Genomic DNA, 20,459 nt, shown 5'->3' with positions numbered 1-20,459 from the left:
TCATATTGCAAATGAAGAGTCTGACATGGAGTTAATCTGAATTGAGTTCACTGATACAGAGAGTGACTTGATTTTAACAGTTCAATAGCAATGAATCATGACTGCATCCATGCCACCTTGGGCACTGATTGTGTCTGCTCTCATAATCCAAGATGTGTTGGGCATGGCTAGCAAATAGAGGAGTGCTCTCTAAGGAAAATTCAGATGCTGCTGTAGGTCTTGGTGATTCAGCTTGCAGGTAGGGAAGGTGCTGCCCATTGAAGCCAAGATTCTGATAGTTTGTTTGGGTGGTAGTGCAGCCTAGTGGATAGTCCTGTAGCCTAGGACTTGAAGGAGCTGCATTCTGTTCCCTGCTTGGGTATTGAGTCATAGAATATTAGGGTTGGAAGGGACCTCAGGATGTCATCTAGTCCAATCCCCTGCTCAAAGCAAGACCAATCCCCAGACAGTGAGTGATCGTGGGCAAGTCAATTCAGTTCTTTGTGTCTAATTTTCCCCATCTGTAAAATGGGGATAACATAAAGTGTTTTAAGAGCTACAGATGAGAAGAGCTAGGCATTATTATGAACCAGATTTTCATATTCATCTTTCTACCTCCCCTACTGTTTGTTACCCACTACTTGGTGTGTTGTCAATGTTCTATGAGCATTGATGGAGCTGCAGAGGCATATCTGTGTGACGAAGTTAGCCAGAGTCTTATTACCTTGCTGGCAGATCAGCCCTCTGGTATATTTCATGCTCCTTGAGAGACTCGGGCCAGCTCTTGTCATGTGTTCATACAGTTTCTGGCTGGTAGTCACTGATGCAATTTTTCCTTGAGGAACCCTTTTGTTGGGAGAGTTCCCCCTTTTATAGAACTTAATTTCCCATCAGAGGGCACCAGATGGGATCTAACAGGCAGAGCCACAAGGCTTTGTGAATAATTATAAGCAACGTGCAGAGGGTGAGTGTGGCGCAGATACGGGGATATTTTTGGAGAGTTGTGATTTTAAAACTACGCTTGAGGCAAAGCCCTCAGAGTAAACACAGAATGTACCTATCCACTGAGGAAATACCCTTATTGGTCCTGACCCCGGCCTGAAATCTGAACCCTCTATTTCCCCAGCGGTTCAGATCATTGGCGAGAAGTTCAAAAAATGGTTTGCCCCATGCCTGTGCTTAACTCTCTCTGCCATGATGCTGCAGCGTGTACAATTCTGTGGAGCATCCTGGAACATTCCTGACATTCCCTGAAAGGGTGAGGAGTAAGCCAGCATCTCCATTATGGGCATTTAATTTGGCTTGAACTTGTGCCGTGGTACTGAAAGAGAAGCAAATAGTGCAATATGATTTTTATTTGCTCTGATTCTTGTATATACTGCCCCCTTCCTCTAGTCCAAAGCAGGTGAAAGCTCTAAAGGCAGTTTTTAAAAAACAAACCCTGCGGTTTACCCCAGCTTCACTGGTTAGCAAGCTGAAAAGGGGAAGCTCTGGGTACCAGAGAAAAAAAAGTCAGTTCCCCCTTGTAATGGGGTGGCTTGCCCCTTAATGTCTGGAGGGCCTGGGGCTAGCCAAACCTGATTACTGAAGGAGGGCTAGAAACCCCCAAACTAATGGAAGAGAGGCACTGAATTGCGGTTGGAGCCTGGAAGTCCAGTATATATCTGAGGACATTAAAGTGGACCCCAGATACGGAAATGTTTTAATTTCCTGTTGAGTGTGTTTGAGGACCCTTGAAGAAGGGGAAAGCAGAGGCCACAAGAGGGTGCTTGGGTGGTGCCCAGCCCTGTTATACCCCTTTTTAGCCCTTCAATGACAATTAAAAAGAAAAGCAGAGGAACTGCAAATCCATCCAGCAGAGGAACTGCCAAGACCAGGGGTACCTCTGGCTCCTGTCCCTGACTGTGACTGAAGCCCTCCTTGTGGTATAGATGCAACAGGACTGCTCTGTAATCAACATAAAGGGGATGCTTCACTGACGCTGTTGCACACTGACAGACCCTATGGTTATTTCTAGCTCCCAGGCTAACACAGCCTGTGCTGCCTACTGTCACCATCTGGGGTCTCCTGAAGTCCCAGGCCTGGACTTGGCCAGCTCCATTATAGGGCCCAAGGCTGACTGCTTCTGGGGCATAATGGAGTAAGGGGATACAGAGTGATCAGCTTGGAATATTCCACTCAGCCCGGCATCTTCCTCAGCCAGCTCATTAGCACTGCACTGTCCCAGCTTCTGGGAAGTTTGGAGGCAGCATTTATTATTATTGATCCTAATAATAATAATAATAGGCTCAGACTTTATGATGATTTATTTAGTCTTATGACACTTTACAGGGTGCTTTCTAAACACCTGAAAGTGATACATCACACCTCCACACTACTTTATAGGCTCACTAGCAGTCTCTGGAACAGCTTGTAGCAGTGCCATCTGCAGGGAATTTACAACCAGCCTGGTTTATAGCACGCCTTATAAGGCGCTATTAAAGCAGGGGGCTATCCAGGAATCGTTCCATAAATATTAATACAGTTTTGGTCAAGGGAGCTATAACTTAAAGCGCAGAAGAATCTGCATTGTCAGGGTTCTGACAGCACCAGGGGAGGGCAGGTTCCTCATGAAACACAAGCTCGGTATACAGGAGCAGGCTGTGAGATGCAGGGGCTCGTTGGATGAAGCATAAGCTGTGAAAAGTCCTTGCAGCCTGCCTGGTTTTGACCATTCACTTTCATTTTGAAGCAGAGGGAGGTTTTCCCAGAGTTGCATTAGTTAAAATGTCCCAGTGTTGCTCATGCTCAGTAATTCATTCTCAGTGGTTTCCACAAGTTGTGTGTATGTATCATAGAATCATAGAATATCACGGTTGGAAGGGATCTCAGGAGGTCATCTAGTCCAATCCCCTGCTCAAATCAGGACCAAAACCAACTAAATCAGCCCCGCCAGGGCTTTGTCAAGCCTGACCTTAAAAACCTCTAAGAATGGAGATTCCACCACATCCCTAGGTAACCCATTCCAGTGTTTCGCCACCCTCCTAGTGAAAATGTTTTTCCTAATATCCAACCTAAAACTCCCCCACTGCAACTTGAGACCATTACTCCTTGTTTTGTCATCTGGTACCACTGAGAACAGTCTAGATCCATCCTCTTTGGAACTCCCTTTCAGGTAGTTGAAAGCAGCTATCAAATTCCCCCTCATTCTTCTCTTCTGCAGACTAAATAATCCCAGTTCCCTCAGCCTCTCCTCATAAATCCTGTGCTCCAGCCCCCTAATCATTTTTGTTGCCCTCTGCTGGACTCTTGCCAATTTTTGTAGGTGGTGGTGGTGGAGTGGGGGAGGTGGCTCTCTGAGTTTGTTCTGAAGTGGAGGGGATGGTCTGTGTGTTTCTAGTGGTTGATTCACAACAGGTGATGGAGGGATCATTGCTGGGGACTTGGGCTTTTCTCCAGGGAAGGGTGGAATTGCAGCCTCCTGGGAAATAGAGTGTCCTTCCTAGGGGCATGAGGGGGTGGACTTGCAGTATTTCCTTTCTGGAAGGTTGGCCCATCAGCAGACCCGATAACAAAACTTTGGCTGGTATAGCTGAAGGTGCAGTACCCAGCCCATATAAGCAGAGAGGCCATCCATTCTGATTCTCACAAGCCTGTCTCTGCATCCTACAAGCTGCCCTCACAGGACAATTCAAGTGTCCAGAATGGACTAATGATGGGGTGTCTACCCTGCAGAGGTGATGAAAGGGTTAGTGTAGGTGTGAGAGGCCAATTAACCCACCTGGTTGCACGTTGAGGGTGGGTCAAGCTTAGTTATAGATGAAACCCAGCTGGGGAGGAGCTGGTTTGTGCTATGAAGAGAGGAAGTGTGGTGCACAAGGAAGCTGCAGGGAGAAAGGGAAGGAACTCTGCAGTTTGTCTGTGGGTACTGAAGGACAGAGAGACTGACATGGTCAGGGAAGGGGCTCTGGGGGAAAGCTGGTCCTGGGAATTTCTCCTGAGTGGTGAGGTCTAGTGAGAGGCCAGGAGAGATGTGGAGCAGGCTCTGGTGATGGCTTTGTACAGTAGGGCAGGATCTGGACTTCCAAGGAGAGAGCTCTGGGAGATGTTCAGATGAGCAGGGGAAATGTAAGAGACATGAAAGAACAAGGTCCAGGAGGGCAGAAGTTGGGTTAAGTTTGTACTGTTGGTTTAGAATTTTATGGGTGGGGATTCCAGGGGAGAGCCTTGTAAGTTCTGGCCCTGAGAGAAGGGTGAACCTAGCGAGGCTATGAGGAGAAGACCAGCAAAAAGTCTTTAGTAGGAAGAAGTCCAGGGGGCAGCAGCGAGGAGTCTGATAGAGCTGACCTTGGTTGCTGGTACAAGGGCCTGGGGAAGGTGATGCGTGTCTCGGGGAAGATGATGGGTGTGCCCTGAGAAGAAGATGACAACTGAGAGCCTTGAGCAAATAGGGTCTCTGGGCTTAGAGTTGAGAGCTGAAGACGAGATGGATGGATACATACTCCTATTTGTTGGCCTTTATTACCCCTTGAGGGGAGAGACTTTAAAGTGACCTGGCTGGAGGCAATGAATAATGAGAAGAGGCAGATCAGCAGGGCTGAAGCAGCTGTTGGCATAGGGTGTGAGGTGAGGAGAGCCCACTATATCACCCAGCCAAGAGGGGGCGCACCTATGGGAACTGCAGCCTGGTGGTGGTGGTGTGACTTTGTACAGTGACGTTAGCGAGGTGGTGTTGCATTCGTAAGGATGAAAGTTTGTCTCTAGCCGAGGTAACATCATGATGCAGACATATCCCAGCACACCAGTGCAGCCTTCTCGTGAGATTATTACACCCTGCGTAATAAATTCAAATGATAGGCGATGTCTACGTTTCTGGGATGCAATATGTGGTGCTCAGTTTGTTGCCCATTTGCCACAATGCCTGCTGCTATGGCGCAAAACGTTTTAAATTTCTATTTTGATTCTTTCCTTAAGACCTTCATCACAGAAAAGTATGGTCTAGTTTGCTACTGGTATGAAACTATTATGCCTTTCTTTTCTGTGTACTGTCCCTCTTAAATCTCCAAACACTGGGCTGTCTGCCAAGATAGGCGGCCACTTTTTTGTCCAGGTCAGTGCAGACTGTTACAAAGGAGAAACACTATGTGCTTGTGGAGCCTCTACTTTTGTTCATTCTTGTTTTGTTGTTCTCTTAAGACCTGACTGGGCCTGGAAAGACTCCCACTGATTTAATGGGGAGTAGAATCCGGGCTGTCGTCTAAATTAAAGATCAGGCTGGTGGAAAGTATCTGTGTGCTGTCTGTGCACGGCAAAACATAACAAAATGAAATATCAGTTCAGCTTGCAACCTTTGATCAAAACCTCCCTGCAAAGTTGGAAGTATTATTTTCTAAGCAAGTCCTAATGAGCAGGCTGTTTCTCACCTTTTTTGGTGCCTACAGGCATGTCTTTGAGACAGAATGGAAAACTATTTAGATGACTTCCTTTCATTTATTTCTATGTTTGTACAAACATGGGCTCATTGCCAAGGCCCCTGGCACAGTCCCATTAATAAAAAACTAATTATAACAAATTTAACGTGCTGCCAGCAACAGGCGGCAGAAATAAAATACTTCTTTCCAAGAGCTCACTGCCAACTGCCATAATGTCACCGTTGAAGCACAAACTGACAGCAACCCACCACCCCCACTTTCCAAGAAACATCCTTTCAATATCAGAGGGGTAGCCGTGTTAGTCTGGTTCTGTAGAAGCAGCAAAGAATCCTGTGGCACCTTATAGACTAACAGACGTTTTGCAGCATGAGCTTTCGTGGGTGAATACCCACTTGCATCCGAAGAAGTGGGTATTCACCCACGAAAGCTCATGCTGCAAAACGTCTGTTAGTCTATAAGGTGCCACAGGATTCTTTGCTGATCCTTTCAATAAATACCCTCTGCTTATGTATTAAATAGCTGAGACAGATGCCTGTAAATAACCCATATCAACGTGGGCAAACGGGTCTTGCAATGGGTTCTGCAAACAGTGGGTGATCTCTCAAGTGGAGAGCTTTACAGAGTTGAGGACAAAGTCCATCTCCAAAGTCTGTATGAGGACCGCAAGAAAAAGTGCTCGGAGGTCTCATTTGTCAGGAGGGTGCAGGCTATGTATGACTATAATGAGTGACTGTTGCACTGACAGAACCTGATTCAACTCCCATTTAAATCAGTGGATGCTCCTGTTGGCTCTGGTGGGAGCTGGACCAGGCTATGCCAATGCAACATTCTCTCATTGCTCAACCCGTTCTGAGTTCCATTCAACCTGCCAGTGCTACTCTCGTCCCACTACTAATTTGTGTCAAGGAAGGAGGAGCATTTCCCTGCTCACTACCCCCCCCCACACACACCTCCTAAACAGCCCTACCCCCAGCCCAAAAGAGACAAGAGAAAAGAAAAGTCCAAAGCACTCCGGTAGGGTTGGTGCATTGTCCAGGAATGGGCAAACCCAGGGCAAAACCTGCCCAAGGAAAGGAAAAGTCTGGCGTGTTTCCTGCAGTGATTTTCTTCTCACAAGATTTTATTGAGCTCAAGGTTGTTCCACCTTGTTTCATTGTGGATTAAAAGCAATTTGGGTCCATTCTCTCATCCCCATCCCCTGCCTACACACACATGCTTTCTTCTTACTGAAAACTAGAACCAGGGCTAAGTACCTCTGGCTTCACATCCTCTGCCCATCCATTCCCCCTCTCTGTTCACCATCACATATTCTCTCATGCCCTTTACCCTGATAGGAAGCAGGGGTTAACAGTACCTGATTGACATTCTTCCCATCTACCAGCTTCAGATCCTTTAAGGGCCACCTGTCAGTCATCTTGTACTGATCACCTCGATCTGCCTTCTTTACCTTCTCTAGGAACAACTGTATTGGCCTACAAGCAGCCACTGGATGGGAGGAGGTGGAAAAAACTGACGTTACTGCTGGCCCGAGACACACATTCAAAGTGCACAAGTACGTATCTGACTGGCTGATATGTAGGGTTACAAACACTGCATTGACACTGCTTTTCAGTGAATGCTACCATATGGGATTTGCTCTCTTAGAACTACGTGAATGAATTTCCTGATTCAGAACCTAGGTTTCCCCCATTCTAGGTGAGTGACTAACCATCAGGCTGTTGAATCGGTTAGGTTCTTGCAACATGTGTTGGTGCTGTTCAATTTTTGTATAAACAATTAAATATTAATTAGGCCATGGAGACTCCCTAGACTGGCAGTTAGGGCACTCTCCTCAGATGTATGAAACCCAGATTCAAGTCCCTGCTCCAAATCAGGGACTTGAACTTGCATTTCCCATATCAGTCCCCCAGCCACTGGGCTATTGGCTATTCTGGGAGATGTGTGAGAGTGGGGTCTCTCTCTTATGTTTCTTCACACTGATTTTTCAAAAGGTATAGTGTTCTATGCCTGTTTTTCACAAAATGGAATTCTTGTTTGCTGACCAACCTAAAATGGTCAGAAATGAGTCACCCAGGAGACCAAATCTTATGGAAATTCAATCTGACTTAAGTTCCTAAATCAATCAGATGCTGCTGAAACTCTCTGCAAAGTAATAGAGAGACAGAACTATGTTGTTCTTCGATATTGCACCTGTTATAAGTTGTTTGCTCCAGACAGATCTTTAAATTAAGTTACACATTGTCATGATCTTTACCAAAAAGATGGCATGTAAAATACCACTGGAAAACTAACAACTCACTGGTCATTAATATTGAGTTATGTATGTACAAGATCTGTACAAAGAGTTAAATATGTGCAAGAATTATGTACTGTATATACTCGTTCATAAGCTGAATTTTTTTAGTAAAAAAGGGAAGCACGAAAGAAGGGGGTCGGCTTATGAACAGGTATAGAGAGGGAGAGATGGGACACAGCCCCTCCCTGCAACAGAGGCAGCACAGCTAGAAGGGAAGAGGTCGGGCCAGAGTCTCTCCACTTCTGGCCACACTGATCTCCCCCCAGCCTCTGAAGCAGCTGCAGCTCCAGGGCTGGCAGGCTGGAGCCGTGCTGCTCGGCCCCACCCCCCCAGAGCAGGCTGTGGCCACGCGGCCTGGCCTGCCGGAGCACACTACAGCCATGCCACCCGGCCCAGCCCGCTAGAACATGCTGCGGCTGCGCTGCCCAGTCTGGCGCACCGGAGCAGGCTGCGGCCGCGCTGCCCAGCCCTCTGGAGCAGCTCCAGCCAGGTCAGAGACATCCTCCCCGACCCTCCCCAGATAAGGTGGGAAGCGATGGCTGGGGAGAGTACGGGGGTCCCGGGCTACGGGTGGGGTCATGTGGGGGGGTGGTCACAGGGGTTACTCCCCTAACTCCCAGCTTCTCCTCCCCAAAAAAATTCCCCACCAGTTGCTGTCCCAGCCCGTCAGGATAAACAGCTGATGCGCCAGGACACTTTGTTTACTTAGGTTTACCTCCGTGCCTGCGGATGCTCGAGGTAAACAAACCATCTCGGCCCACCAGCAGCTTATCCTGATGGCTTGGGAACCAACATTTGCTGACCCCTGAATTATAAGGTCAGCTTATGAACAGGTCATAAAAATTTTCCATTTTTACTTATCCTTCTTGCGGGGGTCAGCTTATAAACAAACCGGCTTATGATCGAGTATATACCGTATGTTTGGCGAGCAATGCATAAGCCCAGTCTACCCTAGATATAGAAATGTGTATTTGCTTGTCTGATCCTCCTGGTCATCTGGCAGAGACAAGGAAGGTATATTTACATAAAAGGTAAATAAAGCTAGCAACCTGATGAGTGGGGGGAGAGAGGATCTGAACCTCAAATGATAAGTAACCGAATGTATACAATGTTACTGTATTATAAATGGGTATTGGGTAATGTCTTCTATGTAAGCCTGTGGCACACTGGTGATCAATATCACTGTGAAATATCTGTATTAATACTACATGAGGAATTATGGATACTCCCTGATATTATACTTTACAGTCTGACCAAGCATGGGCAGAAACAGGTTTTTTCCCTTACAGCAGTGTTTCCCAAACTTGGGATGCCGCTTGTGTATGGAAAGCCCCTAGTGGGCCAGGCCGGTTTGTTTACCTTCCACGTCTGCGGGTTCAGCCGATTGTGCCTCCCACTGGCCGCAGTTCACTGCTCCAGGCCAACGGGAGCTGCTGGAAGTGGCGGCCAGTACATCTCTCGGCCCGTGCTGCTTCCAGCAGCTCCCATTGGCCTGGAGCAGCAAACCACCGCCAGTGGGAGCCGCGATTGGCCAGACCTGCGGATGGGGCAGGTAAACAAAGCAGCCTCGCCCGCCAGGGGCTTTCCCTGCACAAGCGATGTCCCAAGTTTGAGAAACACTGCCTTACAGGAAGGCCACAATCTATCCATCTTGAATGTAAATTAAGCATTATGGAATCCAACCAATGGAAGCCAAAACAGAAAGCCGTTTTGGTATCCATCACTGGGTATCCATCAATCTTGAAATCTCAGAATGTTGGATCCATCAGCCAAGAAGGTTGAAGTCTCTGGGAATTTAATATAGGTGAGAACCTGCTTAGGCAAAGATTGTAACTTGTTGAAATTAAGTATTAGAGTATCCTTACTTTTGTTTGTCACCATTTCTGTCTTTACTCCTTATACTTGGTATCACTTAAACCTGTGATGTTGTTTAATAAACTTGTCTGTCTTTTACTATGAACCAGTTCAGTGTGGTGATTGAAGTAAGAGTTTGTCAAACCCCAGTTAAATTTAAAAGCTGCTGTTGTCTCTTTAAAGGAGCAATGAACTTAACTTTTAAGAGTATTCCAGGAGAGGGTTTGGCTGCTGCAGGGAGATGTCTCTGGGGAACTCGCGCGTTGGGATTCACTGTTTGTTACCTGCTAGGCAAGATTTGATCAGGCAGAATCCTGAAGAGTTGGCTGGCATGGCAGACAAGTTGGTGTGTCAGGGAGTTGTCACACAGCCTAGCAGTAGCAAAATTCTCATTTGCTGAGGCTGAGAGGGGTAATATAGTAACTCACAATTCTGGGAACCTCAGCTGATTGTCATATTGGCAGATGGTTTGGGGGAAATTTGGGACTGGGAGAGAGTTGGGGTCACCCTGAAAAGAGTAACTGGGCTGTGGAAGCCAGGGTGTGGCCTGCATGCTTGTATGTTGGCAGGCATAGTCAGGGCAGTAGCCCAGCATTTAAGGCTTCCAGGGTTGCAAGGCAGGTGATGACACAATCCCTGACTGGTCTGGGCTGAACCCCAAAGAGTCACAATGAGACATTAATGGGAATAATAATTACTAATGTAGGAAGCAGCCCTGTAAATTATTAGCCTTTCTATAGGCTGTTGGAGATCTTTATGCAGCCAAAGCAAACCCCTGCCTCCTTCATCTCTAGCTCTCAACATGCTATGATGTGAAATCTTGTGATAAACACAACTTCCCACACTAAGGTCCAGGTACCTTTTGATTTTAATATTAAAAGTATCATGTAAAAAAGACAAGTACCTTCTCCAAAGCCAGGAAATTACCCACCAGAGATGAAATCAACAGTGCTTCCAAAATACCTTACCACATTACAGCAGCCTTTTCCATGCCATTTTCTCTGTGCTACCAGGGCACTAACCAACTATCCTCCCTGTGCTACCAGGGCACTCACCAACTACACAGAGGATGGAGTTCTTCCGCTTCTTTCCCGTTTTCCAGACATGAATGATTTCCAGCAGTCTCTCATTCTGGGGGTTAAACACATCCTTCTCCAGTAAGATCCAGGGAGAGGCCATGGTGAGCTGTGCAAGAGATAGCAAGCAACAATTATTGTGCTCTTTCCCTTACACTTGTCTGTCATCAGAACCTGGGTGACGGTCCCCTTGGCCCTCCACTCCCAGGGTATGGAAATAGAGAAGTGCCCTGTCTGTTTGATGCACTTTGATAAATATGTATTATTACACAGACACTGTGATTCTATGGTTCTGAGTCTTCAGTGCCTTGTACCTTGTGTTCAAAGTGAGTGCAAAGTAGGTTGTCATAGATTTTTTTAGAGCCAACAGGGACAATTATGATCATGTAGTCAGACCTCCTGCACAACACAGTGATTCCTGTATCAAGCCCATAACTCCCGATTGTCTTTTTGAGAGACGTCCAGATCAGAGTGGCTACACTTAAATGGCAGAGCTGCAGCGATGTAGTAGTTCAGTGTACACATGCACTCCAGCGATTGGAGGGTTATCCCATCACTATAGTTAATCCACCTCCCCGATCTAGCAATGTCTGCAGCAGGGGTTAGGTTGGCATAGCTACAAGTCTCAGGGGTTTATCACATGCCTGAGAGCTGCAGTGATGCTGATGTACGTTTTCAGTGTAGTGCAACCCTTAATGTATCATACTCACTGTGACCTGGTGTAAATAACGCCCAAAAATTCAAAGCACTGGAGAGTCAGGCCTAGTATTTGAGAAGAATCTTAAATATTTCCCAGTTCTCAATATATTTCAAATGCAGAGCAAGGAGTAACAGATTCACTAACACAACATTGTAATGACTATCTCACATTAATATAGGAATTTCAATTCCCAGGAATATCAAACTGCTTCAACTGTGAGCATGTCTCCCCTCATGCTGGTATAAATCAGGATTAAATCCATCAAAGTCAATGGAGTTACACAAGTTTAAAACTTGCATAACAGTGATGACAATCAAGCCCCAGTGTGTATATAGTCATATAGGAATAGAAAGTGTTCTTAAATACAGCCCTAAGCAAGGGATGATGCATAAATTGCACCAACCCAGGCATAGTACCAAGAAGCTTGGGGACTCAGGGTACAAACTTTTTGAGTTTGAAAATTCCCACCATGTGACTAAGCTCACCAATCAAAACTAGCGGTATTGGGGGAGGGAACCCTGAAAAATCAAAATGCAAAGACCCAGAACAACCAACAGGCTACTTTTTTTTCCCATGGAAAGTTTCCTTCCAAAAGATAGGGTTGTTTGTTTGTTTTGTTTGTTTTTTAAATTAAAGTGACTTGGTAAAAAATTATTTTCCAAAATTTAATAAAAGCCCAAATGTTGATTTAAAAATATATATATTTAGTCAAAAATATTTGGTCTGTTTTGTAGCGAGCCTCGTTCATGATTGGGACTCTTAGATGTGACCATAATACAAAATATTAGTTTTTATGAATGGTGTAATAAAGAACTTTTACCATTACACACATCATTTAAACATTAACAACTGTGGACATCACCAGCTAAGGTTAACTGTAGAATTTCCAAACCCAACCTTAACACATTGTGAATCTGCACACATGCATACTCTGGACATGTTTTTAAGCAGTAAATAAATGCTTAGGAAAGGGTGTGGCAGCATAATGAAAGAAGAAGAGTACTGAGGGTGAGCAGAGGCTGAGTACAGGGGGAGATGTAGACTGGTAGCATGCCTCTAGGTTGTCCTAGATATTGGGGGGCCTTAGGAGCAACAGGGCTGCCCAGAGGATTCAGGGGGCCTGGGGCAGGGCCGGGTCTTCAGCGGCAATTCAGCGGTGGGTCCCTCTCGGAGGGAAGGACCCGCTGCTGAATGCAGCCAAAGAATGAAGTGGCGGCAGTAGAGCAGCCTAAGTGCCGGTGATCGCGGCTTTTTGTGTGTGTGTGTGTGCCGCTAGCAGCGCTTGTACTCACCAGGCGGCGCTTCGAGGCTTTGGCAGCACTTCAGCGGCGGGTCCTTCACTCGCTCCGAGTCTTGTGCTGCACTGAAGGACCCGCTGCCGAAGACCCGGAGCAAGTGAAGGGCCTGCTGCCGAAGTGCCGCCGAAAACCCAGAGTGGCTCGTGGGGCCCCTGTAGGGCCCCGGGCCTGGGGCAAATTGCCCCACTTGCCCCCCCCCATCTGGGCAGCCCTGAGGAGTAATGGGGCAATGCAAGGACTTGGTCATCTTGGTCATTACCAGGAAGTGACCCTGGGACCACCAGAGCTAAGACCATGAGATTCTACAGCTTGAGCTAAAAAGTGAGTCTCCAGGCTGGACATTGATTAGGCACAGAGGGGCACAGGGAACACATACTGGGCACTGGGGGCTACTTGGACAGCTGAAGGGTCCTGCTTTCCTCTTACTCCAGGCTTTACAGGCTTCTGGGGGTCCCCCCTGTGCTGTCCACCTGACTGCTTTACCTCAGTGGGCCTAACTAGGCTCTTGAGGACTGACTGGGCCTCCAAGGCCCTTAGGGGTGGGGGAATGGAGCCAACACTCCCACCTAGGCCTATCTACACTGGCTCTGTCCAGAGCCACCCTACGCTGGCTTAGCAAAACACCTCTAAAGAGCTGCATCCAATTGGCATTATGTAGCGATTTTGAAGTCCCAGAGCAGGTGCCCACGGTTAAATACTCCCCCAGTCCCGCAGACACAGCAGTCTCCCCCACAGGCCGCATTCTCCCCTGTGCTAATGCTCTGCCCCATTAATGCTATCCCTCCCTGCAGTCTAGCACTCCCCAGTGCCCTCCCAACCCTCCTCCCCTCAGTTCGTACGCCCCACCCATAACCCCTCCAGGCCCCTTGCACACAAGCTGGGCAGTGCTCCTTGCTCAGCAGCTCCTGTTGCTGCTGGGCCGGTGATTACTTCTCCTTCCCTCACCTGCTGGCTGCTCTCCCCCTTGGCACCCTCCACAGGCTCCATTGGGTCGGTGTTTGGGTGAAGGGGATTGGCTGGCAGGAGCAGGAAGGGACAGAGTCTCAGCCACCATCACAGCTTCTCTCTTCCAGTTCCCCTCATCACCACCACCCCTGGATTAGTGGGTTCCTCTCCCTCATGATCTGAGCCTGGGGGACATCTCAGGTCTTCCAGACTCATAGAGAACAGGCAGGGCACTTGCCAAGAGAGTGAAATGGGCTTCTCTAGTCTCCTTCCCAGCATTGCATGGCTCCAATCCACTGGAGACAGGGTTCAGAAGGACCCTCTCCCCTGGGGGGAATCTTACACAGTAAATGCCCTGTGCAGAAACTGTGAGGCACCCAGCCTGTGTGGGTCACTGGGACTCTGAAAAATGGCTGCCACTGAGTATGGGTGGGCTGAAAATCATGGGACACTGGTAGGAGAGTTTAACATGCATGCAATTTTTGATTGATTAGCAAATAAACACTTGTAACCGGGCACTTTCCAAACTCGCTGAGAAATCTCTTCTCTGACACTATTTTCAGTATCCCAATGTGCAAACAAATCAGCTGCTCCAGTCAGAAATTAGAAAGGGTAAAAACAAGGGAGTAGAAAATCAAGTAAAAGTAGAAGCTTTAACTATGGAATCATGGGTATTCCTCCCTGTTTCTGTATTTCTCCTCCTTTGATCTTTGTTATTAGGAACACAGGGTGGGGGTGGGGGTGGTTAAATTCTCCTCCCAATTACATTGCTATATGCCCCTTTGACTTCCTCAGTTGTACCAGTCTAGCTGAAAGAGAGAAATTTGAATTTTTCATCTGCTACTGTTGATTATGCACCTGAACATACTTCTCAGCACACAAAGGCCTAAATGTGGAACATGATGTGTGATCAAGTCTCAAAATAAAAAATACCTAGCTCTTATATAGCTGTTTTCATCAGTAGATCTCAAAGTATTTTACAAAGGATGTCAGGATCATTATCCCTTGAACTTGAATGCCTAGTATTAACTGAGGATATTGAGGTGGTTGAAAATCACAATTCCTATCATGCGGGAGGTGGTGTGTCCTGGCAGATGTAGTCCAGACAGCTAGCCCAGCCTAGGGTGACTAGATGTCCCAATTTTATAGGGAGTAGGGACAATCCCGATATTCTGGGCTTTTCCTTTTATAGGTGTCTATTACCCCTCATCCCCTGTCCTGATTTTTCACACTGGCTATCTGATCACCATAGCCCAGCCCACAGAGAAAGATGGGTGCATGAGGTACCTGACTACAGTGGCGTGGCAGCAGCACTGGCAGACACAGATTAACATCAAACTGATTCAGAAACAAGCATTTTGATTCAGGTTGACAAACTGGAATGTTATGATGTGAGTTGACCCAACTTGAAAGGAAATATTTTGTTTAGATTTCCCTGATGGAACATTGAAAAATTTCAGAAAAAAAATGAAATTCTCTCATGGAAAATTGCACTTATGGGTAAACTGCATTTTCTATCGAAAATATATTTTGTTGGAAAATTCCTGAGCCAGCTGTACTCTCTAACTGCAAGTTCCTGGTCCTGTATTTCTAATATAAATAGTGTTTGACATTAAAAGGGAGGGGATGCCAGTTAGTGACTTTATCATCATTTCGGCGACAGCCGATTGTGACTTTGTAAACAGAGTCTATCAATTTCAAGTTGGGAATAAACTGCAAGGAACCCAGGAAGCAAAGCTTGTGTTTGATACAAATGTGTTAGTAATTAAGAACCAGAAAAGAAAAAGTGTAAAAACAAAACTATTTTGAAGGAAAAGCATTGATTTTAAAATAATGATTTTTAAAGTTTCCCACGAGACATCAGCAATTTCTTAATATAAATAGGGATTGTGCAGCTAAATCAAATAAATTAAACCCTTCATGTACATCTTACTTAGACCGTGATTAACCTTTCAGCTTAACTGCTTATTTACACAGACTGCAAGAAAGAGATTTATCTTTACAATCATTCTGCTGCTGTGGCATCTCTTTGAATGCAATCCTCTAGCTAGGTTTTCTTTGCCTCACGATTCTCTACGGCTTTTCAATCCTCTCCATTTCAGGCCTTGCTAATGATATTCATGATGATCTCTTCTACAAAGAGACACCTGATGGTAGCCTTGAGACCAGACCATATACACCTGCTATTTTGAACTCATACATCTATAATAGGACCTAAGCATTTCCTCTTAAGGGAAATGATTGAAAATCAAGCTAATAGAGGGACCACCATCTCCTCTCTAACTTATTACAGAAAGCACAACATCTTCTCTGAATGTAACCAAAAAGCTATCTGTAACCAAGCTATTTTAACCCCTTGTTTTCTAGAAAGAATCTGTAATATTTAAGGATCTCTTGAAACCCGCCCCAGGGATTTGCACAAAAATCCAGATCACCAATCCAGAAAGGGTACAAACAGCAAGATAAACATTAGAAAGAGGAAGATCGTTGAGACTTTACCAGCCGTATCTTGTTGAGGACAAATTGTGGGATTTCAGTTGCAGGAAGCTTTAGAACAGGAAACGGTATGTTGGTGAAATGAAAGCTTTAAGAACAAAACAGGAAGTCTGAAGAACCTGAGTGATGGTGCTGAAAGCAGCAGACTTGAGGTTGGGGCAGGAAATAGCTCATGCGAACATCCAGAGCGGAGAGCAGCACAAAACAGGTGTGGCTTAGAATAAGCAAAGTGTCAAAGCAGCCAGAGATAAAATCAGTTGTTGGCAGGAGGCAAAATGGTGTGAAATTGGCTTGTCTTCTCTTTGTCTGAAAAGGTTTGAGGTTCTGAATGGAAGAGAAGTATGGTGCGAACAGCTCCCAACAGGACATTGCTTTTCTCCTTACTGCATAAAGATGGCCATCAAATTCTTCTCCTATAAAAGGGTGATTTCAGAGCTGTTGTACTATAGATTTTAGAATGAGACAGAATAATGATGGGATTGTGATAGACCCTGTTTCAGCAAAGCACACGAGCAGATGCTTATCTGTAAGCATGTGTTTTTCCCACTGAAGTCAGTGGGTTGGTAGATGTTTTGGAGAAGTTTGGGTGTAGGTCTTGTGAGTGTCATTCTCATGGCAGAAAGGCCTTTTCAAAGAGGAAGGTTTTGCAGCATTTCCTAAAGTCTGGATCGGCCTGATCTCTTCTAAAAGATTGTTCCACAGCAAGATCCCCTCAACAGAGAATGCTTTGCTCCAGCTCTCACGTGTTTTGGGCTCTGCTTTGTCCCAGAGAAGTGCAGCTGTCAGAGTGGTTCAGAGATTGAAATTTGGTCTTTGATGTAGCTGGGGCTTGAGCCATTAATTTCTCTGGAGATTAGGACCAAGGCCTTAAATTGGCATCAAGAGCTGAGAGGGAGCCAGTTGAGGGACTTAAGCCTGATGTTCTTGTGGTAACCCGAGCCATGGAGAAGGTGGGCAGCCATGTTCTGTACCAGATGGGGCCCATGAATCATCTGCACATTCAGCTTCAGAGACCGCAAATTACAGTAGTCCAGCCTGGAAGTGACCAAATGCATAGATCACTGTAGCCAGGTCCTTATCCATGAGGAAGGGAGGAAGTTTCCGAGAGCTGGAGGTGAAAGAAGGCGTTTTTAGATATTGATGCTACCTGGTCATCCAGGCTTAATGAGGAGTCCAACAGGATTCTGGAGACTTCACACCAGATCCTGTCCCAGGCTGCGACTGTGGCAAGGCCTTGAACAGTTTTGGTGTTGGCTACCTCCTAAAGATGTGCTGAGCGCCCTCAATTCCCATTGACGGCAACAGCTGTTAAAGGTGCATGTGGATCTCTGCAGGAGCAGGCTCCTAGTGCCCAGCAGCAATAGGGTGCCTATAGATGCAGCAGGACATTTACTGCCTGTAACTTTTTCATCTGTGAAAGGTCTGACCGGCTGTTGCAGTTGCACCATGGATGACCCACAGAAGGTCACAGGAAAATGCACTGATGCCTTTTGAGGATGGAAACTGAATTCCAGTCCGGATAAGCCTTTCAGGTCTAATTCTGTATACACTGCAGAAGCCTATACACAGGGGCGGCTCCAGGCATCAGCACGCCAAGCACGTGCTTGGGGCGGCAAGTCACTGGGGGCGCTCTGCCAGTTGCCGTGAGGGCGGCAGGCAGGCTGCCTTCAGCGGCTTGCCTGCGGAGGGTCCGCTGGTCCTGCCGAAGTCACGGGACCAGTGGACCCTCCGCAGGCAAGCCGCCGAAGGCAGCCTGCCTGCCGTGCTTGGGGCAGCAAAATGCCTAGAGCTGCCCCTGCCTATCCATTATAATATCATTTAAATATATTGGTGGCAACCCTTCCCCTGCGCACAAGAGAGTTCACAGTCAAAAGAAATCTAAACTGGAAGGAAGAAAAGAAATGATCATTGGAAAGAGGTGACTGTTTAGTTAACCATTTCATTTCCCAAATACTAACAGAATCAGGTTCTCAGGTCCCTTGAGAAGCCACAAGAGCTGAGACCATGTCTTCCCACCTACATCCATGTTAGGCTGTGATCAGAACTGAATGGTGGGCTGGTGATCATGAGTGCAAGGCTTCAGGGCATTAACCCACTGGAGTAGTGTCTGTTGGGTAATATACAGTCTGTGATTGGAGAAAGCAGAATCCACATTATTGCTGTGCTTGGTGCTTTGGAAAAACAACTTGCTTAGTTCATAGCACAAAGGACATGACAAGCACAGAGGTGTGTAATTGGATGGGGCAACCCATACTAGCAAAAAACGTGCTAGCGCTGCACAATGCAAAAATCCATTAACGTGCTGTAATTTACTGGTAGATTGCAAGGATACTACAGTGGGCCTTCCATTCATGATTTAATATTTTTTTCTGTAAATCAGGGCTTCTTAACATCTTCTGTCTCAGGGAGAGCATTCTGCTTTCCCTGCCTGCCTGCTTACAACTCCATTAACAGGAATGAGTGTTATATACAGTCACATAAAGGGGAGAATAGGTCCCCCTAGTATAAACACAGTTAGGTAGGATAACTCATTCTGGTGCAGTTCACAACACAAGCACTGACTCCAATGGGATGGTGATACTTTTTGAAGCCCTATAACTTGTCTGTATTAAAAGGAAAATACATGTAATCTGAGCAATGTAAGAAAGAATTAGCCAGCATGGACAACAATGGTTAATTCAGGCATTCTCTGTAGGAGCTAAAAGCTAGCTTCTGTTTAGCACTGAGCAATCAAACATGAGCCCAAAGCTAGATCTGCCCCCCTCGACTACTTATCTGGGTCTCATGACAGATGTAGATTCTGTAGAATCAAAGCTTGTCTTTTATATATGAGTAAGATTTGAGCCCTTATTGTTGTGAAGAAAATCAGCCAAATATAACCAATACACATTTCCCAGCCTGAATCTGCTGATAGAAGGAAACAGCTGTATGAGAGTTACAAACCAACCCAATTTATCTTAACAACCTTAGACAGTGAGGGTCCGTAACAATTAATGCCCATGGCATGTTATACGGTTTTATTCCAGCATTTAAAAGTTCCACAGGATTATTACTAATCTGGTGCAGCTAGGTTATTTGCAGATGACCATGTGGCCACCACCAGTCTATAGCTGGGCAATGTCCCCTCCTGGTCTCAAGTCTGATCTTCAGGGTACAATGTGTGGAGACTTTATCTCTAAGGCAGACTGTAGGACCAAAAAGTGCCACCTGGTGGTGATGGATGATGACTTCAGTCCTCTCAAGGCCAGTTCTCAATAATGTATCCCTATTACTGATAACATCAAACCAACTTATGCCTAGTAGTCACTGCTGGTAATGCATATGAAACACCTCCAGCCTCCTGATGTCTTGTTTGAGCAACATCTGTGTTTCAGATTCATATAAGAGGATCAGAAGCACACAAGTTATAGAAAATCCATACTTTTGTATATCATTTCACCTTCTTTTGGCTCCAGATCTTATGCAGATCCTTCATTGCTGAGGCTGCTAAAGCAATTCTCCTTAGGATGTCTGGCTAGCTGTGCCCATGTGATGACAATTTACAGGCTAGATAGATGAAATCATCCACTACTTCCACAGTTTGTTTGGCAGCACAGAGGTCTTGTATCACAACTTTTGTGGCAAAGATCTGGATTTTTGTTTATGCCCCCAAGAAATCCTTAGCCCAAGGGCAGCTGCCACATGCTGGAAGCTCTCTAGTGCATCTTTAAGGTCGTTTGCATTTTGACTGATGAGGCCAAGAACATCCATATAATCCAGGTTGGTACAAGAGGTTGAACCAACAGTTATACGGGTATTTGCGGAGATATGTTCAAGGAGCCAATCCACTGAGTGGGAGAATGGGGCTGGGGCCAGGACACATCCCTGCTTCACCCTGTATCTTGTGTAAAACATGTCGGACCTATTATTCTCAGGAGAATGTTGGGACCACTAATGACTTGTAGGTGCAGCTCTATCGACAGAATCAAAGGCTGCCTTTAGGTCTACATATGCTGCTCTCAAGGGACGACTGAATTTGCAATGGATCTCAGATGAAAGATGAAGATCAAGTAGAGTGCCCATTCTAGATTGCCCAGCAGTGAAAACTGATAGCTCTGGATGACAGCGTTTCACGAGAAGAGGCTGAAGCCAGGTAAGTAGGACAAGTGTAAAAACTTTTCTGGGAACAGATAACAGAGTTATTGGCCTGTAGCTGCTGCACTCAGTGTATGGGCCTTTCCCCTTATAAAGTAGGATGGTGATCTTTTCCTTCCACTCCATTCATACCTTCCTAACAATCTAAGCCCTGAGAAGTTCAGGTGCAATGCTGTTGGGTCCAGCAGCATGCCTGCTTCACAGTTTCTTTATGGCAAATTGAATCTCTTCCAACATAGGTATATCTACACTAGTTTTGGGGTCAGGGAC

At 46.1% G+C, this 20,459-nt stretch overlaps 1 protein-coding gene across 5 annotated transcripts in view; it reads right to left on the bottom strand.

The window, feature by feature from the left end:
• Positions 1–20,459, bottom strand: part of LOC123377029 (exocyst complex component 1-like) — a 76,832-nt gene that overhangs the window by 50,426 nt on the left and 5,947 nt on the right. For 3 of the 5 annotated variants that reach the window (XM_045029400.1, XM_045029403.1, XM_045029404.1), the window contains exons 1-3: positions 13,560–13,676; positions 10,596–10,725; positions 6,745–6,875 (exon numbers count right to left, since the gene is read on the bottom strand). In XM_045029400.1, coding sequence (XP_044885335.1) covers positions 6,745–6,875; positions 10,596–10,725; positions 13,560–13,601 — 303 coding nt within the window. In that variant the 5' untranslated portion in view covers positions 13,602–13,676. The other 2 variants (XM_045029402.1, XM_045029401.1) reach the window with 2 other exon arrangements.

This window comes from Mauremys mutica, chromosome 9, assembly GCF_020497125.1.
Source record: "Mauremys mutica isolate MM-2020 ecotype Southern chromosome 9, ASM2049712v1, whole genome shotgun sequence".
NCBI lineage: Eukaryota > Metazoa > Chordata > Testudines > Geoemydidae > Mauremys > Mauremys mutica.
The sequence above is the reverse complement of the archived record's forward strand: the minus strand, read 5'-3'. Positions and strand labels throughout refer to the sequence as shown.